At 39.3% G+C, this 17011-nt stretch overlaps 2 protein-coding genes across 3 annotated transcripts in view; one reads left to right on the forward strand and one right to left on the reverse strand.

The window, feature by feature from the left end:
* The window catches only part of LOC123671656 (talin-2), a 48416-nt gene that overhangs the window by 17507 nt on the left and 13898 nt on the right, over positions 1 to 17011 (reverse strand). For both annotated transcript variants that reach the window (XM_045605618.1, XM_045605619.1), the window contains exons 2-3: positions 1552 to 1705; positions 39 to 191 (exon numbers count right to left, since the gene is read on the reverse strand). In XM_045605618.1, coding sequence (XP_045461574.1) covers positions 39 to 191; positions 1552 to 1684 — 286 coding nt within the window. In that variant the 5' untranslated portion in view covers positions 1685 to 1705. The remainder of the gene's footprint in view (positions 1 to 38; positions 192 to 1551; positions 1706 to 17011) is intronic.
* LOC123671657 (cysteine-rich secretory protein LCCL domain-containing 1-like) lies at positions 10044 to 14450 on the forward strand. Its single transcript, XM_045605620.1, has 8 exons — positions 10044 to 10211; positions 10268 to 10438; positions 11432 to 11516; positions 11855 to 12005; positions 13138 to 13202; positions 13267 to 13473; positions 13616 to 13978; positions 14120 to 14450. The coding sequence occupies exons 1-8, from the start codon at positions 10086 to 10088 to the stop codon at positions 14236 to 14238; spliced, it is 1287 nt and encodes a 428-aa protein (XP_045461576.1). The 5' UTR covers positions 10044 to 10085; the 3' UTR covers positions 14239 to 14450.

The following is a 17011-nucleotide window of genomic DNA, read 5'->3' on the forward strand; positions in this document are numbered from 1 at the left end:
CAAACTTTTGGTAGGTTTAATGAATCAATTCTGCTTACCATCCAACATTTTGACCCTCAGAGTCCTCAGTTTCTTTCTGTATTCCAAAAGGTCGCCATTTCTGAGTAAGTAATACTCAAGTTGACGAGCTGGCTCTAACCATACTCCAGTTTTGCTGTCTTCGTCTGTGAGGAACAAGCCATAGTCTTTCGCTGTGAAAAAAACTTGTTTGTTGGTCATTAGATTACAACATCATACCAGGGACACATGGTGGATAATTTTGCTTGACAAAAAAATCTTAATAAACATCAGTTTTTTTTATGACCAATGAATTGTTTTCAGAAAGTATTCTAGAGACAATTAGAACTAGAATATATGAATAAGAATTACATAACAAAATGCATGTGAGTATGCTGGGGATAACACAAGCTAGGAGTTATTTTTAATAACTGGTATATAATAAGTAAAATACCCTTGGGCACTCTGTAGAGACGTTAACGCATGCCATCTTCTTCACAATGATATAAACAACCATTGATGTCTCTTAAAATATCATAATGGAACCTCTTATTGGAAAACCCTTTATATTATTGGCCCAAGAATAGTTCCTTGTGGATCTCCCGATTCGATTGAAATGAGGTGAGATATATCTTCGCTCAATATGTTTTGGAGAGTTCTTCAACTCAAGTGAACGAATGCTATCGACAGAGAATATTCTTTATTTTGTGAAGTGAAATATTCGATGAACAATCCGGACGTTCTTCGAAAGCAAGAGAGACTCCCCTCGCGGAGTAAATTCACCACGTTCGATAGAAACCACCCCCGCAGGCGATAAATAACCTTTACTGCAGCCCCAGAATAGATATCCCCGAGATCGTGGTTCCATTGTTTCACGATGACGGTCACTTTTATCTGAGACCGCTCGGTTTTCGCCCACAGAATCGGATTATTGGGCATAGAAATGGCTTATTCTGGAGATTACGCGCTTAGGTTGGCTACCGTGTCAGTTCGAATGAAGCTTGGGCTTGGAAAATCTTCCGTAATGTATCCGGAAATGAGGAAGTTACAACATGAGAAAAAGCAGGCGATTTATCTGAATGTGCGGTTGATCGAAACGTCAGACTGATAGGACTGTAAGGTTGTCAGCACTGTGAAATTATTTACTTTTTCTGAAATGTTGATCAATGAAGAAATTTAATACCCTATGACGAAAACTGTTGAAGTTATTTTTGAAAAGTAGTTACAAAATAAGATACTTTTTCAGTTCCTTTATTATTCAAGTTGGACTTTTGTAATATATTGAGTATCTTAACTAGGTAGTATCTGACATACTAGTAACTTTGTGACAAAAAATTAAAGGAACTAAGAGAGTTCAAAGTAACTAAGATAGTCCTTTTGTAGGTCTGTTTGTGATCATACATTTCATCTGATATAACCTGTGAAACGAAAGTTTTTTCTTTGATACAAGCATATTGGCAGCTCAACGTCATTATACTTTTTCGCACTTTTAAGATTGTTGAGTTTTACGGACTTTTTCCGTAATAAACGAAAATAAGCGAATTAAAAACTTACGTTGTCCCATGTTGGCCTCTGTACATTTTTCCCTGATAATCTTGCAGGCATCGTAGACTGTGGTTGAAGAGTCGAAAACGATGGTTTTGGTGACATTTCCATCGATAAGGTTGATACGCAGGGATAAGGACATGTTGGAGCTAGTTTCTGTTTACTGTAACAAAAAAGTCTCGTCAATATTCGATCAATTATAATTACAACGATATATAGTAATCAATCGAAGAAGTTGCTATTTTTAGGGCATGTTTATACTGTACACCGAAATTTGGGAAACATCAGTGATAACTGAAAATTGCCAAAGGCTAAATCTTCTACAACAATTCAACGAAAATTCAAGATTTTGCGAAACTCCATAGATTATATATTCTATAAATTACCGAGAGTCTATAAATAATCCAGTATTCATATCCTGTTATTCCTGTAATAGATATATTCAAGAGTTAAACCCATAAATAATTATTTTTTCGCCAAAGAGATAATATCACATTGAACAGTATGGTAGCAAAGATGTCTCGTAGAGCTAGTCGTTTGAACCACCTATTCTGACGCTCTGTGATCAACCTCTAAATTTCGCAATAACTTGTAAGATATGGAACGTTAACTTCCTTATCATACCTTTGAATACAGTTGAGTTTCCAGTATATCAAAAAGAAGAATTTATTCCTTCTTGATGTAACACATTCAATGTCACTTTATATATTTGGATGTATCTTTCATTCCTGATCTTTCGGTTAATATCTTCTAATTTTATATGGCTAGGCCTTAGCAGATTGAAATATTATTGACTCTAGAGCTATAAACCTATGAGTAGTTCTATTGATCTGTTGGTTCTATAGATCTACCAACTCTGTGAATCTACTATCTATTGAGCTACGAACTGTATGGGCCAACCTAACGGTTGGCCCATAGAGTTGGGAGATCCTTACTTTACATCTACCTAGCTGGCAAATCTACATGAGAGGTAGATCCACAAAGTCAATAGATCTATTGACTCTGTAATTTGCCAGCTAGGTATATGTAAGCTAAGGATCTACCCATAGAGTATGATCTATTAACTTTGTGGATCTACCAACTATGTGGGTCAACTGACTTTATGGATCTACTGCTTATGTAGATTTGCCAGCTAGGTAGATGTAAGATTCTAACAAATCACTGCACAAGCAGGCATTGAAAGGCTTATGCTAAGATCACAAACTACTCCCGAAAAAGAAGAATACTTCATTTCATTATTATTATTATTATTGTGTAAACTTATACTTTTACGGGTTGAACCAATGTTTTTAAAGTAGACAAATAAAAATGCAAATTGAAATTTCACCCATCTCACAGCAGACCTACAAAATTTGTTTTCCTCCTCTCTCAGGAAACGCACCCTTCGATAATTGCTCCAATCCATAAACGTTATCGAGATCTCCTTTGATCAACACTCCCCGTCGACGCGTATAATTCAATTTCACCCCCTCCCCCCCCAAGGGTGCGCGGTTCACGGGCCCGCACAAGACACCAATTCAATTATTTTTCTTTTCGCCCCAATTCAACATTTCACGACCGTATGAATAAATCGACTGGCGGGCCCCACGCTCGGATATGCTGTACGAGAAGTCGTCCGTGGGCGCATAAGAGAATTCGAGTTTGCGTGTCGCAAGGGAAGTAGATCAGGAAATTGGGGGTGTAATGGCAACGTAGCAAGGAGATGTTATGTTTGCATGAAGGAGGGAAAGAAACCGTAATAGGGGGTGTTTATGTTGGAAGTTTTTTTATTTGATATAGTAGAGAAGAGGAGTAGGCGATATGATCAGATACATGTGTAGATTTATTCGCGCTCTTCAAGGTTTTGTGACAAAAATTATCTTGACGATAAGTAAAGAGAGCAAGAGGTTCTGGTGCAATGAGAAAAGCATTGAAAACTATCCTCAAAAATGTTATAATAGCATATTTTGGTGTCAGTTATCAACCAGATTGAGGATGAAGAGTTCAACCAGTTGGTCTATGACAAAATGATTACTAAACAACGCAATTCCATAGCGTTGTTGAAGCGTGTAACATAACCTGTCAAATGTCAAAAGATGATGATAGGTTAATTGTCCAATATGAGAAGGAAAAGAATCTTGAGGCCAGTCTTCGTTACTTTAGTAAGAACACAGTTGGTTCTGAGCCCTTCTTTGGGTTTGGAAAATACCAATACTAGACAGAGGTCCAACAATGGAGGGGGACAATAGGAAAACCCTCTGGAGGAGTACTCCGGGTCTTGCTCAGGCAAAGAGATTTGTGGTGCTTTCACCGACCTATACTCGAAACCTCCGGAAGCTACCACGAGCTTAGCTTTGGGTAATGGTGGACTGCTGACAGGACGCTGTCGGTGGAAATACCTTTTCTACCGCATGGGTAAGTCAGCAGATGAGATCTGTACACTCTGTGGAACAGAGGTAGAAACAGCCGAACACATAGTGTGCAAATGTCCGGAGCTGACTGGCCTAAGAACCACTCATATGGGAAAGTCAGTTCTGAATACCCACGAAGTAATAGCCAAGGCTCCTAAGGATGCCGTTGGTTTCATTAACAGCATCGAAAGCCTCCCTGGGTTTGTATGAATAGGAATGGTTAAGAACAAAAGATCAACTTGGTCGCAGTTCCCGTCATGCTATCAGAGCCGTAACGACCCCGATTCAGTGAAAATAATAATAATAGTGAGAAGACAAGTGGATTTTATTGACAAACTATTTCAATTTTATTAAATAAGCGAATGAATCTTCACCATTGATAATTATAGTTGATAAATTTCTGACCTTCTAACACTCCTTAATGAGGGATAAAAAGTGAGCCTGTGGAATAAAACTGTAACATTATAAACTGACATTTGTCGAAAAACGTATTGTCACGTTTATGTGATCTATATTCATACCTTCAGATAAATTCATTGAACCGTGAGTGAAATTACCGAGCTAAAAAAAAACAGAAAGCCCCCAACTGAACGGCATCCCTAGCTAAAAAGACGATGACGAAGCATGCCACCTTTAGAACAACAAACAACAATTCTGTTTTCGACTCCAAACTCATGCTACGGATAGTTAAATCAGGCAGCTATATTCACGCCTTCAGATAAACTCAGTTAACCTTAGATGAAAGAACCGGCCTCAAGAAACCTACAGAAATCCTCCAACTGAACGACAACCTACCCTAAGTACAGATCACGAAGATGCCAACCTTAAAACAACAAAAAACCCTTCTCTTTTCGACTCCAAACTTATGGTACGGATCGTTAAATCATGCAGCTATGTTCACACCTTCAGATAAACTCAGTTAACCTCATGTGGAAGTACCGGCCTCAAGGAATCTACAGAAATCCTCCAACTGACACTAAGTACAGATCACAAAGCATGTCAACCCTTCTATTTTCGAGAGAAACGACTCCAAACCCACCCTGTATAAACCGACTGATTTCTAACCCGGAATCCAGACGTGGGCGAAGATTAAGAACTTACCCGCATCCTAGCCAAGTCTAGCGATATATTATTCAGGCACGATTAACCTGATTACCTTCTCGGGACCCGCTTGTTCCACACCCCTAACATTCCGAGCCCTCGGCCGTGCTCTCACCCCCTATATACCCTGATACCCACCCCGTAGTCGGGGTAGAACGGTGCTTGATTGAATTATGGGACACGTAGAGAGAGAGAGAGAGAGAGGAGGAGAGAGGAGTGTGGACTTATCAGTTTATTGACTCGCCTCAGAAGCTTGAGAACGGGACGTTTTTTTCCGTATTCGTTGCTAACAAGAGCGTCACGGGGCTAAAGTCGCCACGGACTATCGGATTTGCCGGAGGTTTTTAGAAGTTGTAGTTTTTTGGAATCGTTTTGGTAATTGACTAAAAATAAGGAGTATGAACGTTTCTAGAGTAGATAGAATAGAAAAATTTGTGACAGGGAAGTTGCGAGTACCAAAATATAATTATGCAATATAACTAATAAATTATTAGAATTGAGATAATCCCGCAACAACTTTGTTCTGCAAGGTATGGCGAATTTGCCACAGAAATAGAGAAAAAATGATTAAGTTTTTCTGGCGAAGTGACAATCTTCTAAACCAAAGAAATACTAATGGAGATTAGATCAATTTGTTTCAAATTCTCTCGTTTATTCACAGTGGATGTGGAAGAAAAAACGAAGATGCAAGAAGAAAATAGTTTGAGTTCAAGGCAAAAACCGAAATAGTCACTCAAAAAAATTTGTAAATTTCAATAGAAAGATCTATTCCTTGTTCTATTAGTGTCTACCTATAATGGTATATAACAAAAAGGGGAAAAACATAGCCATTATACATTGATTATTTTCAATTGGGTTTTCATTTACTACAGAAGAGTGTTTGAAAAAATAGATAGACGGTATGTCACAGATCAAGTTTTGTCTTCAGAATATATTAATTAAGTATATTGAGAATTGAAACAAAAACCTACTCGTGAAATTCTGTGAAAGATTGAGAATAATATGAATTTTTACAAGCTGGCATAAGCTTTTTTTGCTTTCATCTCATTGCTTTTGTGATTCTTATACATTGAATCATAATTTCTAGACGTTTTTGAGAAAAATCCTTCCAGAGAACAACTAGTATTATAAATAATGAATCAATAAGTTAATCCATCACAGACTCCAGTAAAACTACTAAGGAAAAAATGAAATATACAATAAAGAAACATATAAACTCTAATAATAAAAACAAAAATGAGTAGAAATGACATAACACACATTAAAATGTTTGAAGAATTAAAAAAACCTTTACACTAAATTTTTCGAACATTGAATTACAGAAACCTATAACAAACTCCATAAACCCATAACTCCCGATATTAAATTCGGATGGAACGATTCACCCCAACCAGAAACAACACCACGAATCCAAATAACATCCCCAAAAACACTCCACCGAAAAATTCATATCGACCAACAGATGCCCCCGCTAATCTCGAACCCCAACAACCAGATGGCGCCCCTCCACTACATTTACTCACCTCACAATCTCCTCATCACACATAACAGTCAACATCTCGAAACGTCGAATAAACCAATCTCTCATTGCAAACTCAACTTCCTTCACGATTCGGAGACGTCTAACCAACCCCAAACGTCCCAAAAATCAAAAAAAATACACAACCGACCCACAAGGAGCCCACACACTACTGCCGTCGCGACGCGTCGCGAATATCGAGTTTCACTGGGGGATGAAATCCCTCTGCTAAATGGCGCACCCTGTTCTCAACGCCTGCCGAGATGGACGCAAGCCGTCGGCGTCGCCTGGCAACCGGAGCGTTCCGACGCTTCGGCGTCGTCGCCAATCGATATGCCACGCGGTTCGGCACGTGCTCGAATCGGCGTACGCGCATTCGTGAAGTGCGCCACTTGGGGATATCGAGTGTCGTTTTGGGGTTTTCTTGAGGATGCTTTTGTTTCAAAAGGTGATGAAAGGAGAGGTGGGGTAGGGACACAGTAAGAAGGCCTACGTCGAGCGCGAGAGGGTAGGAAGGAATTGGTGATTGGTGAAATCGAATGATTCCGATAATCGAATACCGTAAGAATCGAATCATTTATGAGTTGCAGCAGTAAGGCACAATTTCGCATTTGTTTTGCCTTCGACTAAAGAGGAAAATGTCTCAGTAGGCTTGTGGCCCATGCTATTTCTAATGGCGATTTTTTAAATGGAATGTTTTATTTTTTTTTGCATAGAAACGGCGTCCCAAACAAAAAATTGTATGAGAGATTTAGTGCCAACAATTGAACGAGGAATACAGAACTGATTTTCCGCTTGAAATATCTCAATTGCATACTATTTTTTCTAAAAGAAAAATATCATATTACCCGTATGCCCGACAATAATGAACATAAAATTCTTTATAACTTCTTAATACTTCTTGAAATCCACCAAATTTGAGTTGAATTTCTCGACTGCTTTCAGAACAATGAATAAATAGTCAGCTCTGAAGAATTACTTTTTTCAAATCAGTTGGATCTGTTTTCATTGAAACATCGGGTTGTCTATTTTGATAGTCTGCTTGAAAATTTCTTTTTTCATCTTCACGAAAAACTTCGACACGATAGTCTGTTGTAACCTCAGAGTAATAAACATAGATAGAGGGAGCATATGTCATTTTCAGTAAGCAAATTTTGTCCCAACATGAACTATCAAACTTGACATGAAGCGAGCAAAAATGAAAACATATCAGTGATATTTCACTCAATTCGCGAGTTTCTCCACGAACAACGCACTTCTTACGTCCCATAGTGAATCAACGTTTCATATCAACTCAAAATTTATTGAAATAAATACCTAAATATATCAGAAAACAAACTAAGCGAGCCAAACGACGTGAAAAAAACGTTGACACTAGGACAGCAAAAGTTGCCAAAACTTGGATTTCAACAGGTAGATACAGAAAATGATGAATATTCTGCTTATTATAAATTCGATAAATTAAATCATTCAAATAAATATATTTCATTTAATATAATATACATTCATAATGATTTAGTAAAATTGTGCATTTGAAAATATATCACAATCAGACAATGTGATCTAACCATGTTGAGGACATGTAAAAATTGCGTATACTCCCTCTATCTATGTTTATTACTCTATGATTGTCACTCAGATAATGAGTATGTCTTTTCTGATATTCTGCTTGAATTTTATTTGATTCTGGTGAAAGAAAATATTCTATAATCAGCTATATTTACGGAACCCCTAATTCGAAATTGAAAAACATTGTCACCGAACGCCCAAAAAGTAGCAATATGCAACATGCATTCTCTAAAACTAGGTTAAGTAAGCAGTCAAAACTCCATCTATAGAGCAATTCCGGAAACAATTCGAGCTCACAGAATCGAATTCCTCTCTCAAATCACGCCGCGATGAGCACAGAGGAATATTCAGTTAATGATTATGGCCACCAAAGAGAGAGAGATAGAGAGAAAGAGATATATAGATAAACGAAGGCCGTAAATAAAACGGAATCCTTTTGTAAACCTCAAATACACCCTCAAAACTCCCGAAGGATTCACTCTCGCAGCTTCAAATCTGGACCACTCGTAAATTCTCGAACGCTCATCTCGCTCGGATGTAGAGCAGTCTTTGACATCGGATGCGCGTTAAAGCCCCGTCTGCACCCTCGGAAATTGTGGCGTTTCAGTTCATTGTTTCCTGTGAAAAGCCATCAAGGCTCATAAAGGAGTATATGCAACTTTATAATGTCGAGGACTATTTTAAAAAATAATTAATTTTTTTTTTTAGATTGGATTAGATGAGGGGCGATATATCATCCAACCATGCTTGCACCTTGACCTAAAGATCTATTGTGTATCTCCACGTTGTTTTCAACTATGGCAATAATGTTTCAATGAACTTCATCACCTTTCTGGGGGCTACAACCATCAACTGTCCCGGCTTTAAAAACCAACAGCCAAGATGTTGAAGCCTTTTTCGGTGAACAGATTCACATTTTGTCCAGCCAAGCCACGGTGTATAGAATTGATACCGTGGTCAAACGAGATTATTAGATGTGGCGCCACTGTGCTCAACGTGGCAAACCCCCCCCCTGTCTCAACAATTACACCCTTAGTACGAGAGTACTGGGAGAGTCCTTCTTTCCTTCTCGTCCAGACCTTCAAGTCATCAACACGTGCTCGTTAAGTAACTACGCGCCGCACCACCACAGTTGAAAACCTTGTAACCAAGCAAAATATACACGTAAACCCGATACACTCTATTTCTCGTTCCTGAAAGGGTGGTCCTTCATCACGCATTATTCACATTCGCATAGCAAGTGTTTGGCTTCTTGACAAGAGCGACATTTGTCTTCGGGCGCTTTTTCCATGTTTTTCAGTTGATACCTCACAGGACAGTGTCCAGTGAGTTTACTGAGTTTACTGTTTACTGAGTGAGAGAACTTTTTCAGTGCAGCTAGTCGAGTGGGAGAGAAGCGACTCGACCTGTCTTTGACTGTTGATTGTCCACCAGAACACAAGCTTCCTTTTTGTTCTCATTCCTTAACTGCCATCGCTTGATGACTGGCTGGAAAGCCACATTAAGACTCTGGCTCGGTGAAGGAGATTGCCGATGGCAGTCGGTAGCCATTTCATTGAAGGATATCCCAGAGTGGCTAGGCACCCAAATAAGGGTTGACCTGGTTCCTTTCTCCGAGTACCTTAAGGGACGTTTTACATTCCCACACTAACTTTAACTAGTGGCGAAAGTCAACATTTAGAGAAATAAAATTGATTCGATGTGAACTTGCCTACGGCTTTACTTGATAGAAATTCATTTGAATCGAAATTCAGGTCCAGTTTTTCTGTTTCCTCATTATAGAGTCATCTAAATGACAGTTCTAAAGGCGGTGATGATAACATTAGTCATTATTCTATGCGTCTTGGGACAAATCTACTTTCAAATTCAACCACGACAAAGCAAGGAACTAAGTTCCACTCGATGCTTCGACCACAGACAACCTACTCCAACAAACGTCATCCTAACGACAGATCCGATCAAAAATGAGGCTACCAATCGTGCTCTTCATATTTTTACGAATATCCAATTCCTTCAACGTAGACTACTGCAAGCTACCTTGTCATACAAACAACGGAACGGTGGAACATGTCATGTGCACCCTTAAACACGTGAAAACTAGCCCTCTTGACAAATTATAAAACTACCTCATACGTAATATTTTCAGGACTGCAGCGTAGGACCAGAATGCAAGGTGAAGACGAGGTTCGAGTATACGTCGGAACTCAAAAGTTTCACTCTGGACATGCACAACTACTACAGAAACAGGGTGTCCTTTGGAGACGCTTTTGGTCAGGACAAGGGAAACTTACCGCAGGCTTCCGACATGTTGGAAATGGTAAATTTTAAACTCGTTAAACGTTAAAATCGACAAGTGCTATTAATTGTAAAACCATCATCGCTGATGTTTTCACCTCCGGTTTACTCGAGTTAACTGACACCGTGAACTTGGCTGCTTCGAATACTATAGTAAATAGTAACTGTGGCAGCGGGTCGAGTTTACGATGGCAGGTAAATCTAATAATCTTGCTAACTGAGAAATTTAAGAGCAGGATTGATAGTAGATCATATCTCGAGATGAGAATTTTGGTAACTTATATAGATATTTATAAATTTATATCTTGAAATGTGTTCAATTTGAAAATACTGACAATTATACACTATTACTCTTCTTCTCTCAACGCAAACTATCTAAAAACTTATATGTTTGCTTTTGCAATTGTCAGATTACTGCAACATTTACTTATTTGTTTAAAATTTCATGTGAATAGTTGACATATTATAGGAAATTATATAAAAATTGAATAATTTTTTAAATTATTTACCTATTTATTTCGAAGTCAAAACATCAAGAAACCAAATGTTGCAAGAAAAATCATCTTTTTAAGTTATGTACATACACAGAATCACGAAATTCATCAAAATGAATTTTGTCACGATTGTACTTAATAAAATATGTACATTCACCGTGAAATCAAATTTTGAAATTATAAATTTTTGAATATTATTAGAATATTTCAATATTTATTTTTGCTTACCGGTATTGGCTGTGATAACTAGTTTGATGTTAAGCTTGAACTTTGACGCTAAGAATCTGGGTTCGAATCTTCGAAGCTCCAAAGATTTTCAAAATTTTGTATAACACATTTTTTCAACGATTTGGGATGGAGTAAAAAAAATTGCAGTGATTTATCTCATGCAAAGGACCCACATTACGATCAACCAACACTCTTCACACACTCAAACGCCTCAATCCGAGGCGCGGGTGCCCACACACACACGTACCCGCCCGACCGAGCCGTGAACTAATCGACCCAATATCATTTTCCAGGTCTGGGATGAGGAATTGGCCCATTTCGCGCAGTGCTACGCGAACAAATGCATACTTCAATATGACAAGTGCAGGCAGAGCTCCGGTAAGGTATAACAATAAAATACACCGGCTCGAATAGACGGAGGCGGCGTCGCTATCATAATTCATCGACGACGACGACTACGACGTGACGCTCTCATTGATTTTCCGATCGTCCGCTTTTTTTTTATTCGGCCGGCCCCACGGTGGGACTTGCCGCCTGAACTACTGACCGGGCAAGTCCGCACGTGGGGCCTGACCTTTCGGTGCTGGACCAGCCGGGAGCATTTCCGAACAGAGAAATCTCGTGTACAGAAACTTTCAGCTCCTATACTACTACTTAGAGTTGACGCGCTCTTAGATTATTGTTCCGACGAACCAAAAGCGTAGCTATATTTACAGCTGGGGAGAAGATCGGCCAACTGATCTTCATCAAAATGATGGTAAACCCGAAATCAGTAGAAGAGATAATCACTCAGATGCTGGAATCTCTGTTTAATACGTCAGAGTCGATGTCTTTGGAAGATGTCGAGAACTACAAGGACAACAGATAGTAAGTCCAATCATCCACACGCAGCCTTAGGGCCCTCACACACCCAACGGCGACCTGTCGATCTAGAATTGTCGATTTGATCTGACGATACGATTAATTCGAACGACCGAACCTGTAAACTGAGATCTGCAAGTGCACAATTCCAAAAATGTCATTAAATAGAGAAAAAAACGGTTTTGGGTTGAAGAAAAGTTGCTCAAACGAAATTCCATTGCACATACGAGTTTAATCAATTTGAATCCTTAAACATCTTTTCTAACGGGTGTTTTTTTTCGAGGTATATAACTTTAAGTTGGCATTACTGTTCAAGATGGCGACCGAGTTAACAGCTGTCAAGTGATTTATTCTCAGTTTGGTTTGGCAATTCATCATGAATAGACTCACGCCTGAACAACGCTTGCAAATAGTGCAATTTTATTTCGAAAATAATGGTTCTGTAAGGAATACGTATCACGCACTACGTCCATTTCATTTTGTTTAGCGATGAAGCGCACTTCTGGTTGAATGGCTACGTCAACAAACAAAACTGCCGCATTTGGAGTGAAGCTAATCCTCAATACACGTTTGGTGACCGCCTAATTTCACGTTTTGGACCTGTGAATTATCCTCCAAGATCTTGTGATTTAACACCGCTAGACTACTTTCTGTGGGGCTCTGTAAAGTCATTGGTCTATGCGGATGAGCCACAAACCCTTGACCATTTGGAAGACAACATTCACCGTGTTATTGCCAATATACACAAATGTTGGAAAAAGTCATCGAAAATTGGACTACATCCGAGCCAGCCGTGGCGGTCATATGCCAGAAATCATATTTAAAATGTAATGCCACAAGATTATCTTGCGGATAAATAAAATTCATGTCAATCGAATAATCCATCGTTGTTTTATTGCAATTTAAAGTTCTATAGCTCTAAAAAAACACCCTTTATTAGTAACTACCTACTTTCGATCTTCCATAGACACTTGTAAATTTCCAACAGATTAAGTTCTGGACGTTTTGACGGTCGTCTTCCACTCACGCGTGAGAAATTTAGTGAAAACTAGCGATTTACATGTCGATAATTCTGATCAACATGTCGCTGGTACGTAGGTGGACACCTTTAGATAGGTTACATAATTTTTTTTTACAGTACAAGGCACTTCGCACAGTTGGTATGGGCCAAAACTAACAGGGTGGGATGCGGAATAACCAAACGTAATTCAAATCCCCTTTACCCTCCAGAATATTTCACATTTAACTAAAATCTTGCTTTCGACAGTGTTAGAAGACATCTATGCCTTCTTCATGGTTTGCAACTACGGCCCCGCTGGCAACGTCGAGGGCGATAGGATCTACAGCGTCGGATCCACCTGTACCAACTGCCCGGGCGGAAGGAAGTGCGGGACCAAGTATACTGGTCTGTGCGCCGCCACTGAAAAGGAGAAAAGGTCTTCGATGCAGAAGATCGAATCCTTAAAGACTCTAGGTGAGATAAATCCGCGCCGTGTGTGGTTTCCTTTAGCCTGAACACCTAAAGGAATCACACACTGCTGGATACACTTCGTCAGTGTCGTCGTTACGTCTAAAGTCGTATACAAATCTAATCGCGTCCACTTCATTTCTTCCAGAACAAATAATAACACTTGAGGACGACGAAGAATCCTTCAGTCTCAGAGCATTAGACTCTTACTCCTCAAACTCTACCGTTCAAGCCGACCAAAAAACTTGGCCGACTCAAGATTCCTTTAAAGACACTTCCCAAGAGACTGCGCCCTCTACCGGTGGAATGGCGGAAGCAACGTCGGAATCTTTTGAGCCGCCTGAACTTTCGTACGAAGAAGTGACGACTGACGATGATGCTGAAATTATCAATGATCTGTCTATAAACGAAAGGAAGGCTCTGGTCACGTTTGAGAAATTGGTCGAAATAACAACAGCGAAGCAGATGATAGTAAAAGACGAAGTACCTTTAAAGTTATGTACGGTGAAAAGTAAGTATCACGTTATTGGTTTACATATTTGTTTCTCAGCTCAATAGATGCTTGGAATGGAACGAAAGTCCAAGATCTTCTCAACTTAATGTTGAAATAAACAATTTCTTGTTGTCGATCACTGAAATTGGTTATTCACAGGGCGGCCGAATTGGCCCGACATCAGTAACCAAGACAATGGATCTCAAACTGAATTAAGGCAACTGCGCTTCGGCATCTTGTGTTTATCATGTCTTTTGGTGGTTTCAGTGTCAAGGTAACAGGAAAGAAAACCTTTCAAACACCGCTATAAGAATTAAATGTTGTAGAAGTTAGTTGACAGCCCCCGTATCTGAGACCTACATATACGAGGGTTGTCCAAAAAAAATCGGAGAGTGTCCGGTTCTTGATCTTGACGATTTGTGTAATGAATAAGTTGCTGTTGATGTTCTTAATGAATAAAATTAGAAATTTCAATAAATAATATGTTATACTTATTTTCAAGTTATTTCTAAGATGAATAACAGAAAAATTTACGGCAATTATTGTATTGGAGTTACTCGAATAAAACGTCTGCTTAAACAATATCCAAAATCTAGAAACCTCCGACTTGTAGGCAAATCTTCAGGTAAAAAATCCGAAGTCAGATTCTGGATGTTTTTGAAAATAGATTGAGCGAAATAAAAAAAATAATGGAAACTAAAGTATACAATATAAGATTATGAAAATTGAATCTCCTTACTGTTATTGAATCAGGAATGACGATATTTCAAACATAGATTTTATCAAGACGAGAATGAAAGCAACCCTGAAACGACTCCCTGTGGAACACCTTTCCCTTATCCCTTTGTAAGAAAAAAATCTAACGCGTCTTGGAAAACACGATACTTACAGCGACGACATCACGACCTTGCGGTCGCGCCATGTACAAGGGGTGTCCAAAAACGTTTCAGTATCCGAGGTTGCACACTTCAGGGATCTGAATGGGAATGATGCAATTTTGCACTATGGAGACCATCTCCGGCCAATCAAACGAAATCGAAGCGTTTTGGCAGCATATGTATATTAATTCTATTTTATCTTTTCGGATGTTGACTCTATGTGTAATGAAACGGATATTGTTGGTTTTCTTAATGAAAATAAATCGATAAATTCCAAAAGATATGACAGCATAATTATTTCTAGACATTTCAGAGGATTAATATCACAGTTTTGACTGCTCTTATAGTGTTGAAGCTACTTGAAAAGAACATAGAATAATTTTTAATTATTACTCGACCACTAATCTTCAACACTGTCATCAATTTTTAGGCAGAACAAGAAGTTTACAGATAAGGATTCTGAGGCTATTCAGGTTTCATCTGAAACTGTGGTATGGAATATTCCTAAATAATTATTTAGAAACCTCCAAAATGCCTAAAGCAGTTGTTGGCAAAAATTCAAGTGCAGCATAGTCGAACTGTGTGTTCGACAAAACAGCTCAACTATTTTAAAAACATGAGTTACTAGATTTTAACCATCAAGTATATCGAGAAGAGAATAAAAACAACCCTCAAACGTCACCCTGTGGAACACCCTACCAAAAAATTTCAAACACATCATGCAAAACACGATACTTACAGGGACGTCATCGCGACCTTGCTGTCTCGCCTTGTACCGGGGGCGGCCAAAAACGTCTCAGGCCAAAGATATAGCCCCCAGACTCTTTCTGAAGCCGATGTTGCACACCACCGGGTTCACCATGAGAATGATGCAATTTCGCGACTACAGCGAACTATCAAGACCATCTCCGGCGTTCGCGAGGGGTTAAGACGCGCCGCCTCCCCATTGGCGGCGTCTACGAGCGGTGGGGGAACCGCCGGACCAATAGGAAGACAGGCGCCAAAGCGGCGCCAAGCTCAAACGGTGCCGTTGCAAAACAACAAACAGTCGGGGGGTTGTAATTCGATTTTGAAAAGTTTTAGCGTGTTTATGTTGCCGCCCCCGGGGGGGCAGAAGGGGTCGGAGTTTTTCGGGGGTGGGCAATAATTGATACATACGAATTGGGTCGGGATGAAGCTGCGTCTTGAGGGCCGAGGGTGGTGAGGGGGTGTCGAGTGATCGGGGGGGTTGTAAATATAGATGCGTATCGATTGGGTCTCACCCTCTGTGAAGCGCGACGTGCGGTCATTAGGGGTTACGTAACGAGGAACGTCGTCCGATTTTGGTTTATGGGGTTGCGAGATTTCGCTTTCGTTGACTGTTTGAGATGCTGGAAGGATTAGATGAGGTGGTTGGACTGAGGGTGCGAAAGAAAACAAACGAATCCGTCTAAGATTTGTATTCACATGGATTCAGGTCGAATCTTAGAATAATAAACATAGATAGAGGGAGCATATGTCATTATCATCAAGCAAATTTTGTCCCCAACATTAACTATCAAATTTGACATGAAGCGCGCGGAAATGAAAACATATCAGTGATACGATATTTCACACAATTCGCGAGTTTCTCTACAGAGAACGCACTTCTTACGTTCCATAGTGAATCAACGTTTCATATCAACTCAAAATACACCGCTCAAAAGAATTAACGCACATTATGGAAATCTCAAATTTATTCTACAACTGAAGGTGTTCTCAATGATAATTATTTTTATCAGAATTATGCATGCAAATGTTATCTACTTTCAACGTTTTTCTTCAATACATTTGTTTTTTCCCAGCAGAAATAAAAAAAGATGAGATTATCAGATTTTGAATGTATTGGCTCCATTCTGAAATCAGTTGTTCTCGATCAATTCTAGTCATTAATAGTTTTTCTTTCGTTTGATTTTCTACACTCGATCGCTATTAAACGCGAAACACGCAATTTGTTCCAAGAGGAATGTGCCCAAGCGGTAGTTTAGCGAGAAGAAGGGTGGACATACACAAGAATTGCAGAAAGGTTTGGAGTTTCCCATACAAGTGTGTCCAGAATGTTGCAGCGATTCAGGGAGACAGGTATGAATGTCCGAAGACCAGGATAGGGTAGACCACGGGTAACAACTGCCATTCAAGAACGTTACTTGAGAGT

This window comes from Harmonia axyridis, chromosome 1 (assembly GCF_914767665.1).
Source record: "Harmonia axyridis chromosome 1, icHarAxyr1.1, whole genome shotgun sequence".
Classification (NCBI taxonomy): Eukaryota; Metazoa; Arthropoda; class Insecta; order Coleoptera; family Coccinellidae; genus Harmonia; species Harmonia axyridis.